The 18,628-nt window shown below is 32.4% G+C and overlaps 1 protein-coding gene across 1 annotated transcript; it reads right to left on the bottom strand.

Annotated features, from left to right (window-relative positions):
- Positions 1 to 599: 599 nt before the first annotated feature.
- On the bottom strand, positions 600 to 18,628 carry LOC108326975 (alpha-glucosidase 2). Its single transcript, XM_052871816.1, has 24 exons — positions 18,388 to 18,628; positions 15,558 to 15,644; positions 12,491 to 12,882; positions 12,330 to 12,403; positions 10,177 to 10,428; positions 9,544 to 9,718; positions 9,082 to 9,168; positions 8,887 to 8,955; positions 8,346 to 8,442; positions 6,850 to 6,932; positions 6,553 to 6,660; positions 4,918 to 5,039; positions 4,727 to 4,834; positions 4,565 to 4,638; positions 2,776 to 2,901; positions 2,618 to 2,685; positions 2,287 to 2,436; positions 2,099 to 2,149; positions 1,936 to 1,992; positions 1,691 to 1,840; positions 1,480 to 1,571; positions 1,268 to 1,377; positions 1,125 to 1,188; positions 600 to 1,039 (listed from the first exon to the last, which is right to left on the bottom strand). The coding sequence occupies exons 1-24, from the start codon at positions 18,626 to 18,628 to the stop codon at positions 895 to 897; spliced, it is 2,982 nt and encodes a 993-aa protein (XP_052727776.1). The 3' UTR covers positions 600 to 894.

The raw sequence follows: 18,628 nt of genomic DNA on the forward strand, positions 1-18,628 counted from the left end.
AGTTTTTTACTCAAATTAATGAAGTAAAAGCAAAGGTTGTACAACGTAGATAGTTGTACTAAAGTTGACATAAGCTTATGTCAAAATGATTGTTAAAATAAAATAATTTTAGCTCTTCCAAGAGATATTGAACAAGTGCTTTACGAATCATCTAAGCAATCATTAGATGAAGACATTCCTGACAATACAATAATAATATTCAACAATATTTTGATTAGGTACAATATAAGGTTAAAATCGGTGCACACCGTCTCTTGAATATTTCACTTATCAGATAAAGTTAAAATTGTAACGTGTTGTAATGTCCTATTAGATAAAACACTTGGGTTTTACGTTATCAACTCTTTTTCACAATTTCTTGTCTTTCAATCAAAGTATCTTCATGCTTTATATTTTGTTGTAATAAACACTAAATCAAAACTAGAGGGATGTTGAACTTTGCTTTAACATTATTTTTCTCTTATAAGATTATAAAAGTAAACTAGGAGTTACATTTTGAAAATACAATTTCTCATAGATGATGAGTACCGAATGTTTAAGAGATTTTGTCTGTTTTTGTTCAATAGATAAAAATAGTTGATAACAAACATTAGTATCCATGTAGAAAAAATGTAATTTTTTTATTAACATCACATAATTTGAAACATGAACATACTTCTTTACAAGTATGTACACTATATTTATACCTAAAATAAATTTGCCAAGCTTGCGATTGGAACAATAGATTGGACCGTATGTTGATGTCATTGCAGAGCTTGTGCTTCCCGGCATCGAGAGGGCTATGCATGTTCTATTCATATGATGGCTACATTATTCATTACTCACCAAGGGAATTGGTGGAGGTTTACTATGCTTTGTTGCAGTATGATAGCATTATGAGAATTGGATTATGTGCTAAACTCTCTCATATTCTTCCGCCATGATTAATACAACAAGAGATGTCCAGCCAGTAAATGGATGCGACCCTTTTCCCTCACCGCTATTCTGATCATACTGTTCCCATAAAAATCCAGTCTCTTGATAATTGCGTACTATATTTCTGCAGTGAGACAGAAATTATTTTTGAAAACCAACGGACATATGTAAACAAGATTACAACGGTACAAAACGAAATCAAACGATACCTAATTAAATTGCTTCTCAGTTCTTTGTAGATTGCTTTGGCTCTGTCCTGATATGGTCCATTCTCTACAAAATTCATAAAAAGGTATGAATGAAGTGAAAGATTTGCAGAAATTTTGTCTAGGGCCTGTTCTATTCATATTACCTTTGGAGTAATGGTGGAGCGCTGAAAGAACTCTGTAATTTATGTTTATCCAAATTTGACCTCTCCAGTATGGGCCCTCAGACTCTGAGTTGAATTTCATATACAAGGAGCTGTGAAAAGCAATTAGATTTCGGTTCACTATAATCGACATAGGCTTAACAAGATCACTCAAGTAAATCCATTAAAGATACATTTGAGGATAATTTGTAGACCTTGTGGTGGCAAGCGATCGTAGTCCATAGTCAGTCCAAAAGAGGCTGTGATTTGAAATGAGTTCAAGCTGCTTTTCCAGAATCCATGATCCCTGAATGAGATGGTCGCAATAAAATATGCATCCAAGTGTGAAGTCAGTCAAGCAAGGGACAGCTTCATAATTCTTAGCATAAAAATTTCATAAATGTTGATGATAGGTTCATTACTTACAGATGGAATGATCTTCCCCATGAATGGGAATAGGCTAACATAACCAATGTGAGGAACCAATCTCAAAACAGGTCTCTCTGAAACATCCCTGACAAGTTGGCGATCAGCATGGTTGTGTCCTATGTCCACATCTTTCCATTTAAGTTGAATCTAGCATGGTTAGCACGTCAAGAATATCTCAATTTTCTAGACATTAACAAGGACCCATGCATTGTTAACCTTACGTAAACAACTAGACAGTTTACCTTTTCTGTATGATTCCCAAAGTCAAAATAAGCTCCATATGCATCATCAAAATGCATCTGTAAATTGCGAAAGGAGAATGAGAAAATATTCCATGTACGTGCAGTGTTCATCGTTGAAGGTTTAATGCGTGTAAACGCTGCACGGGTCCTTAAGGTGAAATACCTGGTTCAGTAACTCGATATCTGATAGCAATTGAGCAGTGTAACCATAATTCTGCGTCATTCATTTCATTAAATATATCAATTAACTCAGGTGATTCAACTTTCTGCCGCGTACATTTACGCTATTTGACATCTAAAATTAACAACGCATTATTAAAACATTGTTGAATTTATTATTCGAATTCATACCATGCCAGGCGTAGTTTCCTTATCCAATAACTCTTCAATGGAATGCAAAGATTCTGCTGCAAGTAATATCCAACATCTAAGATCCACATGGCGTTCGTCTGCAGTTGGGTGTGAAGCACGAGGGTAATCATCAAATCCAGAGGACAGTGTCTGAAAATGCCAGAAATAATGTTTGTTATTTTTCATGTGTCTTCATTACTGATTACTGTATTAAGCAATGCTTCTATTTGGGGCATGGCAGTGGTTGTTTTGGTCAAGTTAATCTGCTGAGCAATACGTATAGTTCGGATTGAAATTGCAGACAAATAGAGAGCGAAAAGAATGCATGAACCTTGGGATTTAATTCATATATAGTCTTATTGTCCCGTCCATGCCAATAGTAGCTGCTCATCTGTTTCCCTGGTAATAGTAAAAGGGGATGATGGAAGTTCACAAAAACAATATATTTCCAGCGCACAATAAGAACACAGGTGCGTTTATAGAGCATGCCTGATTGAGTTGTATGGAACCAATGGAACCATGCTTCTAATCGAACAAAGGCTCGCTCCAGGAATGCAAGGATGTCAGTTTTATCCATTGCAGTAAACTCGTTATTCTTCAAGCCATTTATTATATCTACAAAAATCCACTTACAGAAATAAATAAATAAAATCTTGTTCCCTGCTACGAACCGTGTAAATGAGGGGGCGATAACTTTCATATTCTACTATTGAATCTTCGTGCTGCTGATGATTTATAAAGCATAAAAAAGTTTCTACTTTTCAGCAGCATCCACATTTTAAACAAGTAATCAACGTCGCCGACTAAGTTAACCATATTTCCGACTTAACGTAACATTTATTCATATAATATACTTCATATAAATTGTCAAATGGTTTCCATAAAGTTATTACTCATAAACACCTACACTATCTTTACCTAACCTTGCTCGAAAGTTAGAAGTTGAAAAAATCGGTAGGTAGTAACTGAATGGGCTTAAGCTAGTTTTTATTAAATTATTAAAAGGATATGTTTGGATGAAATTGCCTATAACTATTTCTTAGAAAAAAGAAGAAAAACCATAATCCTTTTGGTAAGTTAAAACTAATTTATACATAAATTAAAAATAGAAAATTAGAAAATTACATAAGAAAATTTTTTACAAATTAACTTTTAGATAAATTAATTTTATTTTATTTTTCTAATTTTTATCACCTCGAAATCTTTACTAGGTGTTAGTTCATATAAATTCTAGGTGGAATTTTAAGTTACAGTAGCTTAAAAATGTAAACATTACTGATCTAGATTTCTTTATACAATATTTTTATAAAAAATTTATTTTTTTATTGATAAAATATATTTTATGGGTATTTCTTTTAATTATAATATTTTATTTGTAGATGAATTATATTTATTTTACGTTTGGTTGTTATAAATTTTTTATTTTTCATATTAAGTATTTATTATTAAGTTTATATTATATTTGATCATATTTCTATTCAAATTTAAAATAAGTAAAAATAACTTAGTTTTAAACTGACAAAAGATAATTAAAAAAATAGCTTTAAAAATACAAATATATGACGAAAAATAATAAAAATGAAACAACGTATAATCCTGAAATAGTAAATAAATATGCTAAATAATATAATATTAAAGTATCTAAAGAATAATAGTATAATTAAAATCATCTTGTTTTCTATCTTTTGAATACTTTCTTCAGTAAAACATTAAAATAATATTTCATGCAAAAAAAGTTAAAATATAATCATGTCTTATGAATAGGTAAAGAAAATAAAATAAAAAAGTATGCTCTAAATAAAAATCTTAATAGTTTTGAAAAATGACAGTTCTAGTTTTATTTTAAAAAACGTGAAACGTTACAAGCTACTAAAAAAAACTTATTTATCAAATAGTAAATATTGAACCACACAAGGTTCTTAGTTAAAATAACAAAAGTTAGAAACGAATTGAAATGAGTACAAACGTAACGTGGCTTATAGTCACACAAGTTTTTATGTTTGTAAACAGAAATCAGGAAATCAGGAAACCAGCTGTAACGACGACACATGCCATTTAACAGTTATATCAAGAACACGCAAAAAAAGTGTTACAATTAACAAGGGTACTTATTACAGAAGAGAAACAGAAAAATTCACACACAACAAAACGAAGCCTAAGTGATGCTAAACCCTCTTTTTGAAATAAAGACTTGTTTTCTTGAAAGCAATAGAGATTGTTATTACTAGAAAAGGGACAGTAGAAAAAGGGAAAATAGAAAAGGAACATAAACATATACCTCTTAATGCTAAAAACAGAGTTGGAGGATTTCCATTAGTAGGATGCTGAGGAACATATTCCTCAGGGACCCGGCTGCAAGTGAAGAAGAATCTAAACTCATTAGAACACCTAAAAACTTAAATTTACAGCAATAATTTAAACTAAATGTTTTCAACTACACCTCAGTGCTTCATCTCCGAGAATTTGTTCACGAGGTATCCATCCATCAACATTCATCAAATCCAACCAGTGTCCGATGATATCCAGTGAAATATGGATATCCCAACGCCTGGTTAATGTGCACAAGATCACATAAAGCATATTTAAATATCACAGATTATTTAAAGGATACTGTTTGCACGAGAAACTCACCAGATTATAAGTTGATGAAAACCTTCATCCCATAAAAATCCTCTTGGAAAAGAAGGTCGACATGGTACTGCTGTGTAAAGCTCAGCAGGCCAATATGATATATAATTAACATGATCTCCAATCTGGAAAGGGAAACATGAAGGTGTAAAAAAGAAAACTAAAGTCACTGACACTCATTAATTAGATACACCACGTGTTAGGATGAGAAGTTAATTTGTAATATGACAAACAAATGCAAATTAATATTGACCATCAACTGACACCAGATATTTTTCTAACCTAAATTCATCCACTGAGCAAAGAAAACTCATCAGAGAGATTAATTGAGTTATAGATAAAAGAACCATAATCCAAAGAAATTTTACAAACAATGTTCTGCACAATACAATTGCGTTTATAAATACAGCCTTTGCTAGCAAATTGTCTCAACAATATTCTATATAGAATCCAATTCTTAATTCACTAACAACAGGTTGGATTCAACAAAAAGGATGACGAACAATCAATGCACTCACTCCATTCCGGAGGTATGTATTTGAATTAGAATTGTTTTTCTCCTTAATTAAAATGATTTTTTCTCCTAATAATAAGTTAGAGAAATCATGGATTGGCCCACCACCTATTCCTATACCACACAATCTGGTTAAATTTCTCAAGCACCTCACAAATATTCACCCGGACAAGTATGATTCCTCTCATAAGTCAACTTCTCTCTCTGGCATATCTATTCTTGTTACTCCCAAGCCATTAAATATGTGAGGTAGGTAAGGGCCATGAACAAGGAACTTCGGACTTTTCAAGAAAACTTTAGATGAGATAAATTTGTAATGGCTTACATGGGATATTGTCTCGTATTCTCATGATATCAACCCATAGGTTGCAAATGATTTTAAACTAAATTTTGATGATTCTCTAAACTGTTACAAGGCTCATCTAGTTGCTTAGGTAACAAGAAAAAACATGGAATCGATTATGATGAGTTTTGACGCACGGACACGACACTTCGTCTCACGTATCTATGTCTAACATGCACGACACACATCCCTTTGTATACTTCCATAATCAAATCTATATAACGACTCCCCTACAACCTGTTTTTATTTTTGCTTATGTTTCGCATCTCGCAATGTAGTTACATATATGTACCAAACAATTTTATCCGGGTTCTAAAATAATGTAACTAAACTGAATTTTAAAATAATAGTAACAAATAAAGAACAAGTGTAACAAGTTAAAAAGTCTTAAAAATCTAGAAAATTAAATACTTACAAGCTCAAAAACAGAATGTAGTTAAAATCAATAATATTTAACATTTTATAAGACTCAAACATTGCATAACAACTTAAGGTATTAATCAGAATACATCTTCTGATTCTTTTAGATCCTAACACATTAGAAAAACCTAGTATATTTACCGCTTCTCCCTAAGATTCGGGTTAAATTCCAAATCTGTCTCACATAGGGTGCAATGTTGCACTTTTTCTCTCGTCTTTAATTTTACAAAGTGGTAAATAGAGCACACGAAATATTACGATAGTATTCGATCGTGTCAAGTGATATGCTTTTAAGGGGTGGCAAGGGAAAAATCTTCCGTAAGAACTATAAATAACAGACTAAACTACTAAAGAAACTTACATTGGCGATTCCCGAGACAGCAATTTTTGACTGGCCATAGAAGTAGCCGATGCCACCTAATAAGTTTCCAACAGCTGCCTTACCAACAGATATGGATTCTGAATCCACCTGGAAATTCATTACTACGAACGATAAAGAATTCATTTTTAAGATAAACTTCTGAATGAATTTAATTAATTAAATTTAACTTCCGACATTCATAGCGCATCAAAAGACTAAACAAGAGTCATGAATAATTCAATACGAGAGATAGTCTAATAAAAAAATAAATAAGTCAAAGGGCAATGAACTTAGTACCTTCTCTTCTAAATTGAAAACTTTGTCAAACTTTTCATCAAATGCTTGTTCTTTATATTTCATTTGATTGGACAATGAGGTTCCTAACATCGAGAACAAAACAACATTTACACATACTTAGCATTTCGAAAGATAATGTAATCAGAATAAAATATTCGACAAATTCAGTAAAAGGTAGTCCCATTCTCTTTATATGCATAATGTTTAATGCAAAAGAATCCTGAGATAAACCAAAAATTGTTGAACAAATAAAAACGCTGAATCTAGAGAATTTATAGAAATGATTTGGTTTTAGGGTAGATTTAAATACAGACATAGGGTTTTCCCTAACAAAGAGTCCCCTCTATCAAAACACAAGATATAGTCTGACATCTTAATTGCCTTCTAAAAGTCTGTCACATAACCTATATAACCGTCACACACATATAACAGCTTAATTGCATATTTTTCTGATGTTGAAACTTGCATATTTTTTTTCAAATGTCCCAACTCATCACGTTTGTGGGATTTTACATATGGCCTTCACCAACACTTGTTGTGCAGGTGATCATTCTTCTTAGAATAGGGTCAATGCGAAAAGAAACATGTATTATTGTTTCTATTGTATTTGTTATTGTAAAGCTCCCTCTACATATGCTTCTTGTCTCGTAACCTTTCTCTGTTCGTGTCTATAGTGTATTGATCAACAATTATGCTAGAGTAAGGCTTGATAAATCCCATGGTTTCCTAGGGACACAATTGTGACTTTAAATTTTCGATTATTGTGACTAGAATTATATGAACAACTCTATCATCTGAAAATTCAGTATCAAGAAGCCTTACATTGTTGACTATGCCAAGAAGCTTGTCAAAGTATTCCTTAATTATTTTCTATTTCCTTGATTCTTTGTTTCTCAAATTCTCGGATCAAGTTTAATGCTTATATCCCTTTCACTTTTGATGTTTGAGGAACCTGCGAACGTTTACAAAGGAAAATAGCTTCCTTTCTCACAGGACATTCCCTAAAATGAAAACATCAGTCCTTCTTCCCTTTCTATAGTACCCTCTCCTTACTTCCCGTTTATCATAATGTTTACCATCAAGCAATGGAAACCTTCAGTATTCATTCTAACAATACTTGGGAGATAGCTTTGATACCAATTTTGTTGGTTTTTTTTTTTAAAAATATATTTTTGAAGAACAAGAGATATATTAGTTGGAGGAGCTTCAACAATACTTTATTCATAAGCTCTACATATAAAGCAAACAATAGACTATTAACCATATCTTAACATTAATTTTCTAAATCTAGACAGAACATATTATCTTTCTTTCTGTCCAAAGAATGTTTTAAAATTTGAAACATAAAAAACCAACTCATTTAAATTCAAATTTACATTTACATATACTTAAAGTATATATTTTCAACATTCTTGCAACAAGTAACTAACAAAAATTTGCTCTTCTTAAACATGAAAACATATTTTGGATAAACACTCTACAGAATGGAATAAAACCTGAAAGACTAGTGACACGCTCTTCCACTCTTGAACTTTCTGAATAAGTTCCAGAGATAAATATAACATCTGTTGTGAAAGAAAATCCACCAATAATCTGTATCATGAATAAAAGAATGAGAAGTGCAAAGGATAGAAAAACCATATGGGAAGATGCTTTTGATAATAGTTGAAGAGATGATGTTGGAAGGGATGTACTATTCAAATAAGACGCTATGAGTGGAAGAAATAGAGTTAGGCCCAATTCTTGTGGGTCTACCTCTGTTAATGAGACTTTGTAACAAGGAGAATTAGTTATAAGTTAGTTATGAAGTTATACTGATATATACAGAATGTAGGAAGGGAAAGGAGTTCGTTTGTGAAGAGATACTAGGATCTCAAGTCTTGGACATCTGTAATCAACCATTCAGATTTATCTTCTCATCATGGAAATAGTTATTTCAGAGAAGAATTCTCCAATAAAGAAAGTTCCAATTTTTCTCCGGATACTTTTCTTTTCTTGCCTAATACGCTTCCATATCAATTAAATTGTATATATTACCTGAAAAATTAACACATTTGGAGAATCATCTGATGAGTCAGACAGCAGCAGTCGAGCATTCTTTCTTATCTACTAAGACGGCACAAAAGTGGAGATATCAAGGCAAGACCCAAAATAAATAAATACTAACCTCGACAACCACATATGCTAAGCATTAACCTCATTAGATAAATTGAACTGAATACCCCAACGTACTTGTGATGAAAGATTTTCCTCGACAAGATCAGACAAATTGTGAAAATGAGGAGTGCGAAATCCAGAATAATGCAGCTCCAAATCATCCTAAAAGAGAAAAGAAAAACATATGGAAGAGAATAACCGGTTATTACCAAGCATAAGAAATTAAATTACAGGTATTCAACGTCGGGCAAGAGAGTAGTTTGTATGAGTTTATTAAGGGCAATAAAAGGAGGCCTGGAAATTTTGATCTAGGTAGTTAAGATACTAAATAAGGGCATGTTACATATTTTGCTTCAAAATGTGTAGATTGGTAGGTTTGTGGTATTCTCCAACTGTTTCATGGAAACAGATATTATGCACTCTTCTTTCAAGAGTGTAGTATGACTACATGATTAATTAACATAACCTCCAAAGAATACAGTACGAGTTGCACAAAAAATAATATTCGACCATGCACCATTTCCAAGCAAGCATTACCATTGATTTCAGATGAAGCTGCCAGTCTCCAATGTCCGCATGAGACCCAGATGCCAGTAAAGAATCCTCAAGAATGTTTAAGTTTTCTCTACTTAAATTTAGAGCATTAGCACCTTCGTCTGCCATATAGAAAAAAAGGTGGGCACCTTTTCCAAATTCCTCATTCCACTTGGACCTGATGTTGGACAAGAACAAAGACACTCAATACGTTAAAATCAATACTATTAGACGCAGAGACATGTGCAGGGAAACAATAGCTGGAAAATTAAAATCAATGTGTTATCATTAATTTAGTATATAAATCAAACCAAAGGTTGGGTGCCATGAGTTCCTCTCTTCTTACTATTAGAATATAAGTTTTAATGCAATTCGACTCTACAAATACAGATTATCATCACTGTATAATTACAAAGTTGTTCATATTTCTAAGTTGTGTGAAATTCTGAACCGAGACTAAATATTGTAGATGCTCTAGTGGTAAAACAATTAAAGATAAAATAGAGTGAGATACCATGTTAGAGTAAGGTGAGAATTGTTTGGTTGAATAGAGAGAAAGTAGTATCTACTTGGATATAAGGAAAAACTAGGAACAAAATTCTGTAAAAGTGGTATGAAGTTGGTAACATCACCCACTTATGAGCTTGCACACTAATTCGAACTGCCCAATCCCCTCCATAGGCACTGCCTTCCTCTTTAGATTTTAAAAACTCAGTAGTCAAGGTGATGCCCTGGTCAACCAGCACTTGATGTCCAAAATCACGTCCATTGTGCTTAGTCCAACCATAAGTACTTAGGCCATCCTCATGTTTGCAAACATGCCGCAAGTGATATTTGCTATCTTTCATGACAATCCACATCAATCCAGCAATCAAAGATTTTGGAGTCCTGAAATACAATCAACACCACAACCTAAAGTCCCCCAAAAATAAAAACAAAGTGAGAATACTTGCTTGATCAGTCAAATGTTGACTTTTTTTCTGTATGATGCACAGTTCAATCAGATAAACCAAACAAATTTTACGCAATACACATTCAGTATAATTTGTGATTGAATTAAATGTGAAAAGAAATGTTTACAATCATTGTTTTTATAAATTGTACTAATGAAAATATGATTTTGTTAAATATATTAGATGAAAGTAATTTGAATGGTTTTAAAAATTATAGAAAAACTAAACAATAAATAATGTAAAATTGTTTGTAGCAAAATTAGTATTATATTTTAAATGACTAAATGTTTTGACAATAAACTAGAAAAACAAAGGTAAGTGCCTGGTTTTGAAAAGGAATAAATTAATTACTCATTTGATTTTTATTGTTACAAAACTTCCTTTCCTAGATTCTATATTAAAAAATATTTTCGAGCAGGATTAAAAAAAATGAATTCATATTAGTAGAAGATGTTTTCAAATAGGATAATGATAACAATATTTTTTTATAACATTTTAACATCATTTACGTGTCATTCTGTGATTAATCTGTATTGGTATTTATGATTATTATTATTGATTATAGAATAATTTTGAACCAATCACAAAATGACCCATAGATAATGTTAAAATGTTGTAAAAAAAATATTGTCATTATTGAAAACTGAAACGGAGAAGGTTGTAACTATAAAATGGTAAATGAGTAATTTAATTTCTTTATTCTTTTTCATTTTTTTCTCTCTCGTATAGGTTGGCACTAAATTAAACTTTGGTTAGATTCAGCAACACCATTTTCTTATTTTATTTTTAAATATTTGTAAAATTGAAAAAATTGAACATATTAGATTCTCCTAAACTAAATGTTTTTAACCTTAAAAAGTTTGTCCAAAATCAGTCCTATCTAAAACTAGCATGGGGAGGTAAGCCTCAGCTTTTAAAAGTGTCAGCTTGACAAAGTTATAAAAATAACATACGTACTTAGTATTATTGTAAGAAAATAATAATAATTATCAAGTTATTAGTTTGTCAAAGTTATCAATATTAAACGTTTTCAATTTCATTTCAAGTGATTAACTAATTGACATATAAAATCAATTATAACAAAAGGTTTTAATTTTGTAGTCTCATTATTAAAATCAATTTTATTAAACAGCTTAAATAAATAAAATATTCTAATTTTTTTAATAATTAATTATCTATTAAATAGCATAAAATGTTACATAATTATTTTTATCATTTTTAACTAATTGTTTTTATCTTTTATTAAATGTATTATCATAAAGACAATAATAAAAGTATTCTTCTCATTTTTATTAAAAACCTTTTATCTTTTTCTAGGAATCACATGCGTCTCCTTACTTTTTTTTTACTATTATAACAAAACAAGTATGAGTATAATAGTTATTGATATAAAAATTATTATTAAATTATAAAATAATTTTTAATTATTAAAATAAAAAATATTATTATATTATAAATAATTTTCATAAAACGATAACTATAAAAATAAATATTTTTATAATTTTATTACTGGTAATTATTTTATTATATAAATAATTTTTTTTATTATGAATATTTATTTAAATTTCAAAATTATTTATTTAAAAATTGAAATTAAAAAAATTGTACATACTAAAAGAGAATCTCTTTATTAATTACATAGATAAAATTAAAATCAATTTTCTATTTGATAAAATATATAGAGTCGGTCTCAGAAAAGTGTTTATCCTTCGACTAAAAATATTTCTCGATTTTTATCTCACACTGCTAGTTTTATTTTAATTTTTGAAATTATGCTCTTTTTACCAGACACGGAAACCAAAGAAGTGTTTGGATTGAGAATTTGAAGGAATGAACCTGGCACGAACTCCCAGATAGACCTGAGGACGATACGTTCCCCAATACAAACTCTCCTTGTGCTGTCCTTGAAACTGTTACTGAACCGAGTCATACTTCTTCTTCAAGTAAACCAAAACCATCTCTGAGAAAAAACATAACAAAAGAAATTGAAAACTGACCTGAGGAAGGTCGCTTATCTTAGGCGCAGGAAGTGGAGTGACAACGCGAGGCAGACGGTGTTCTGCAGCTGATTCGGCATGGTTGTAAATCAGAAACACAACGATACCGAGAACAATTCTAACGTTGAACATTGGAATTGAACTTTTTCCTGTGTGGCGATTCAACTTTTGGGGGAGTGTTTGGTTGTCCAGTGGCTGTTTCAATCTGAACCCGTCTAGCAGTGTAAAGTAATGGAAAAGTTCGTGTGAAACTTGATCTACAGCGGGAAAAACTAGGGACGCAAATGAATCACCGTTCACCGTTTTGTTTTTGCCACTTAAAATAATTAAAATGAAAAAATTGGCTATGAGGATGCACCACGGAATAAATACAATGGAATAGTTTATTACTTCTGAAATAGTAGATAAATATAAAATATAATTTGGTTAAATCACTAAAAGATATTAAGTATAATAGCATATTTTAGAATTCAATATATTTTTCATATAATAATAAAGATAAAACACCACAACCATATAGAATAGAATAATTAAACAACAATCATTCGTTTTTTTTTTACTTTCAATAAACAGGTAATCAATTATATAACAACTTTCAAATAACTAAAGATTTAATTGGTGGCACCTTATCCAACTAAAAAGTTTTTTCACTTCACACATTTTATATCAAAAGAGTAAATTTTTTTTACAACTTTTATAGAAAATGCATTAGTATCATTCAAAATGCAATTAGGTATATCTTTATCCTCATTAATCATTAAAGAAGAAAAATCACATAAATTAACAAAAAAACAAGTTTGTGAGTATGTGTCCAAGTTGAACTAACAACATAATATAATCTTACTCTGTCAAAATAAGGAATTCTAGCAAATTTAGGTAGACAAATGTTAGAACACCAACAATCATTCTAAAGATTAATACAATAACCCTTAATTAGTGTCCAAAAAATATTTTGAAAAACAACATCATATACATCCTTAATACCATTTTTGATACTTAGACTTAAGAAATCGAATACACACGAGTTCAGTCTAAGTCATTTCACCATAAACAAATTCCCAAGTTGATGGCATACCCCCTAAACACATTCAAGAAGAGCTAGAGTCATTTATGCAAGGTGAAATAAAGCTTTTCCTCTTTGGCCATCATGTAATACTTCTAGACCTTATATTTAAGGTCAAATACTGTAGGATTTCTTTTTAGGCCCTGTATTAAGGGCCAAGTATGTCGGATTTTTGAATAAACTTGCTTATGTTGTAGGGCAATATTTGTGTCTAACTTAAGCTAATCTTGGGTGATTAATTTTGTAACCCTAGCTTGGTAGAGGGTGTCCCACATGGGACATGGTGGTCGCATGACAAGCTCTTAGTGAAGAGTTTTCCTACAAAGGTAGTGACATTAACCAACGTCTACTACAACTCGTGTCTTTGGGTAGCGTAGTAGCACCTTCTTCACTTGCTTGTTTCCTCATAAGAAAAGTTTGCGTCTTTTGGACCTCTTATGGCCTTTCAACCTAAAATCGAATTTGGGTCCTTGCCTAGTTCCATTCCAACCGGCAATGAAAACAAATACGGTGACATGAGAATTAGGCAAGGACCCAGGTTCGATTTTGGGTTGAAATGCTATAAGCCATCCAAAAGACGCAAGCTTTCCTTATGAGGAAACTAGCAAAGGGAGAAGGTGCTACTACGCTACCCAAAGACACGAGAAAAACTGCACCAAAACACAACGAAAACTCATTTTAATCGGTTCAAATGGAAGATAATCCATCAAAGACTAATTTAATCGGAGTAAACGTAAGTTTAAACGGTTCAAAAGAGACAAAACGCACTTGAACATGCAATGTCGCGGAGAGAAAAGGCGAGAAGGAAGACGATGAAGTGCCTGTAACCGCGGGTTAGATTTTTGATTTAACAGGAAACCAGACGTCGGGTACAGGGGGGGGCATCGACGTCTATTCTTGACTAGACGTTAGGGACCTCACTAATATGACGTCCAAAACAACTCTTCACCTATCCTGTCAGGCCATTTAGACGTCGGATGGCGGGATCAGACATCCATATGGCGGAAAAAACAACTTTTCACCTACCTGTCAAGCATATAGATGTCTGTTGTAGGGGGCCGACGTCGATAATCGTATATAGACGTCCAGGATGGCGGTATCAGACGTCTATATGGCAGAAAAAAAGAACTTTTCATCTACCTGTTAGACATATAAACGTCTGTTAGAAGGGGCACCGACGTTTATAATATTAGAGACGTCGGGGACCCCCCTAACCGACGTCTAGATGCCCAACTTATTTACGAAAATGCCACCGGTCAATAATTTACGTTGGTTATTTTGTGGTCTGATGTCTACAAGGTGACGTTAAAGGCCAATTATGCACTAGTGCTAGTGGGGAACTTTTGCTAAAGTGGTTTTCCACTTAACGAGCTCTTAGTAGAGTTTTCTTACAAAGGTAGTGGTCATGTTTTATTTGAAGGTACGGGGAAACACTAGAGGGGGGTTGAATAGTGCTTCTATAGTTTTTTGCATGATGTATGCAACACTTATGAGTTGGTAAGCATGGTTAGTAAACGTTTTCCAAGAGAGATCATTTACTTGACCAACTCAACATATTCAAGTTTGAACGTGGGCAGTAATCTTATGTGGAGTAGCGCGTAGTAATAGAGAGTGGAAGCATAGGAGAAGCTAACAAGACTACATCGTTTATCAATAGACTAAAACACACACAATGTTTTATACTGGTTCACCTGTTAAGGCTACATCTAGTTCTCCTCTAAGTTAACTTAGAGGGTTCCATTAGATATTTAATGAAGTACAATTTGAGTTTAACTTACTCCTAATTGTGTAGTATTATTCACCACTCTTGGTATCCCTAGACGCTCACAGTACCTCTAAGAAACTGTGTCTAGTTTAATTTCTCCTACTTATAGTTGTGTAGTATTATTTATCCCTCCTAGTATCCTTAATCAGTGAATAACCTCCAATTACCCTAGATTAGTTGAATATTCGCACCAGTCCTCGTACCCAACAATTCGTTGAGATTTCCTTAAGTATTCGTACCACTCTTAGTACTCAACAACCCGTCGATATTTCCTTCAGTATCACCCACTCCTGGTTGTGCAGTATTCTTCACCACTCCTAGTATCCCTGATCAACAAATAACCTTTAGTTACCATAGATCAGTTGAGTATTCATACCACACCTGGTACTAGACAATCTCGCCTAGATTTCCTTAACTTCTCATAGTTAAGTTGTAAGTGTTTTAATTCTCTCCAAAATTGCAATCAACGATTGCTTACAAGTAGTTCAAACTATATCCCGTAGAGATGATTTGATTACAATACAATGCAGTATAAACACTCGCAGGTATTTTCCTCATCTCTCTTTTTCTCACCTTACATAAGTAAGCATTTAATACAATGAATATTAGAGGGATGCTTTACTTTGCTCTTTTATCTCTTTCTCTCATGTGGTAAACACAGGCAAATATTACAATGAAGATTGAGAGACTTTCTTTTGTATTTCACTCTTTTACTCTATCTTCTTTTTTAAGTGGATATTCTGATGAAGCTTGAGAGTGTTCTCCTTTTCTTGAGCTCTTCTCTTTTCCTTATGATAGTAGGAATTTGGCATTGATAGCTCAAATAGATTTCCTCGCTCAATGGATGATGAGATATCTTTATATCTTTATATTTTCTCTCATCTTCATCATCATCTTCTTCTTTCTTCTGGTCTTCTATTTATACACCTTAAGGAAATATCCGTTGTGATGATGCTTGCCTTGGGATTTGTCAATATGACCGTTTAACGAAGCTATTCTTAAGAAATGTTCCTTTCTAGCTATTTGTGTAGGTGTCAGTCATAGGATGATGTCTTTTGTTAGAACATACGTGTTTTTCAGAGCTTTTATCAAAAGTGATGTTGACTTATCTTTTGGCACAATTTTTGATAATTTGATCAGTAGTCCTCTTTGTCTTTTTCTCAATGTTCATTATGGCATTTATAAGATGAACGTTCGTAGTGATTGTCCTGCACAAGATAGATACATATGTAACAAATGTTTAATGTTTTTATCTTTTATTTTAGGATTCTTGTGTTTTGTTATCACTTTAATTTGAGAGTGTTTTACTTCTTTTAGATTTGTTTTATATTATTGTTTCCTAGGGATAGAACATTTTGTGACTGTCTTTTCTATTACCTACTTCTAATCTGATTTCGCTGTTCAATCAGTTTATCAAATATCACTTTTGTTGCTTTTGAACGTTGAGCATTTAATGTCAATTAATGCTTTTAGAATAACAAAGTGGTTTTTGAATTTCCACCGTTAGGTAGCATTTTACAATTAAATTCTTAATTCTAAGGATACCAAGCGTATATATATACTTCATCATGAGATGAGGTACTTGTTAAGTTCATGACATCGTTCAGTCAAGTAAACACTTCTTTAGCTTTTGTCTCTTTTTAGACAGATAATGTTTGACTTGCTTAAGCTTACTTTCATGTCTTTTAATATGTTTTGTCATATACATTGTCTTGACTTATTTTGTTCTCAAGAGAAGCTAAATACCTATTCCAAGTATTATAAGCATTGAGCATTTAACTCAGTCTCTCTTAGATGCTTTAGCCACAACAATGTTTAGCCATGCGTATAGGTGTTTTGATCTAGATGTTTTTCTATGTCCTAATAACCTAAGTGTTTTCCTAAGTTTTTCTATGTTGAGGATTATGGTTCTAGGTTTTTTGTGTTTGAGGTTCAGGCTCTAAGTCTTGTGTTTTCATTTTAAGTTGTTTTCTTATTATTATCCTAAGTTGTTTTCTTGTTTTTTAGAGCCTTGAGTTATTTGTCTTTGATTACCTATAACTTTTGGGTATATTCATTCTGGCTAGAGTTCTATCCTATTTCCAACTAGAGTTTTATCCTATTGTTTCATACCTTTGTTTTCTACTCTATTTCATGAGCAGTTGTAGTTTCATTTTTCTTTCTTAACTTATGGCTTTGTGTCCTTCTAGGGTTCTCGTGTTTCTTTTAGCTTAGAGTTGGTTTGCTAGGATGTTCTATCTTAGTGTTTGACTGAAGTTCTTTGTCCATGCAAAAATATGAAAAATGCTAGGAGATAAGTTCCAAGTTCTAATTGCCAAAATTCTCCTCATATCCTCCAACGAAGATAAAGAAAATTCATAGAATCCTTTACTAAGAAGAATTGCCCTCCATTGACCCATATGCTTCCAAACAACATCAAGTCTCTTACAAAAGTCTAAGTTCGTGAGGAACTTATCCTTTTTGTTAATAGAATACATCCATACAAATTATTTTCCAATCTTACAAATCAACAAGATAAACATGCTCAACAATCTGTCAAAATCTATATCTTCTATTGTACAAGGAGAAGACAATTGTAATAAGGGAATATCGATGCATTATTGAGAATTTATGGAAAAGTATGTTTTTGTGCCACATATTTGAGATGATTTGGATGAGGGCAAAAAATATGAAACCTCAAGGACAAGGCCATACCCACATAATCAAAATCATCTCGCAAGACTCCAAAAACAAAAACCATGTGATTGCACTTCACCTACACCTTCGTGTAGTTGGGAAATTCACTAGTACAATGAAGGGAAATGACACCGGTTGATTTCGCTTATACGCATCGGTTCTGCAACCGAGGTATATCCAAACGAGGTAAAAAATGATAAGCTTTATGCCTCGGTTGTGAACCGAGTCAAAAAAATGTGTGCTTATGCCTCGGTTCACTCCACCCGAGGTAGTATGATGAGTGCTTATGCCTCGGTTTAAATCTAACCGAGGCAGTAAAGTGATTTTTTCTTTTTCGTCATCATCAACAATTATACAAAAGTTACAACAGAAAATCGAAATTCATGTATGAACATATATACATCTTGAAATCCATCAACCTTTCCACCCAAAGCCTTGTTTTGTCTATGCATTTTCTTGGCAGTTTCATGGCCTTCTCATGGCCTCCAAAATCAAACCATCTCAACCAAGGAACATCATCTCCCACTGTGAACACCCCGAAAAGACGCATGAACTCCTTCACAGCCTTCACACATCTCCCTGCCTTCTCATCATCCACGGTTCCTAAACTAAAATATCGCTTTCCCAAAACCAT

The sequence above is a fragment of the Vigna angularis genome, chromosome 1, assembly GCF_016808095.1.
Source record: "Vigna angularis cultivar LongXiaoDou No.4 chromosome 1, ASM1680809v1, whole genome shotgun sequence".
Lineage (NCBI taxonomy): Eukaryota > Viridiplantae > Streptophyta > Magnoliopsida > Fabales > Fabaceae > Vigna > Vigna angularis.

Bases quoted from the DNA above. Each gene is read 5' to 3' on its own strand.
- LOC108326975 (XM_052871816.1), bottom strand. From the start codon at position 18,628: ATGGTTTTGGGAAAGCGATATTTTAGTTTAGGAACCGTGGATGATGAG. The intron at 15,645-18,387 runs GTTCATACATGA...TTTGTTGATCAG, and splicing joins GGATTTCAAGATGTATATAT to GGATACTAGGAGTGGTGAAG. The intron at 2,150-2,286 runs GTATGAATTCGA...TGAATGACGCAG, and splicing joins AGGAAACTACGCCTGGCATG to AATTATGGTTACACTGCTCA.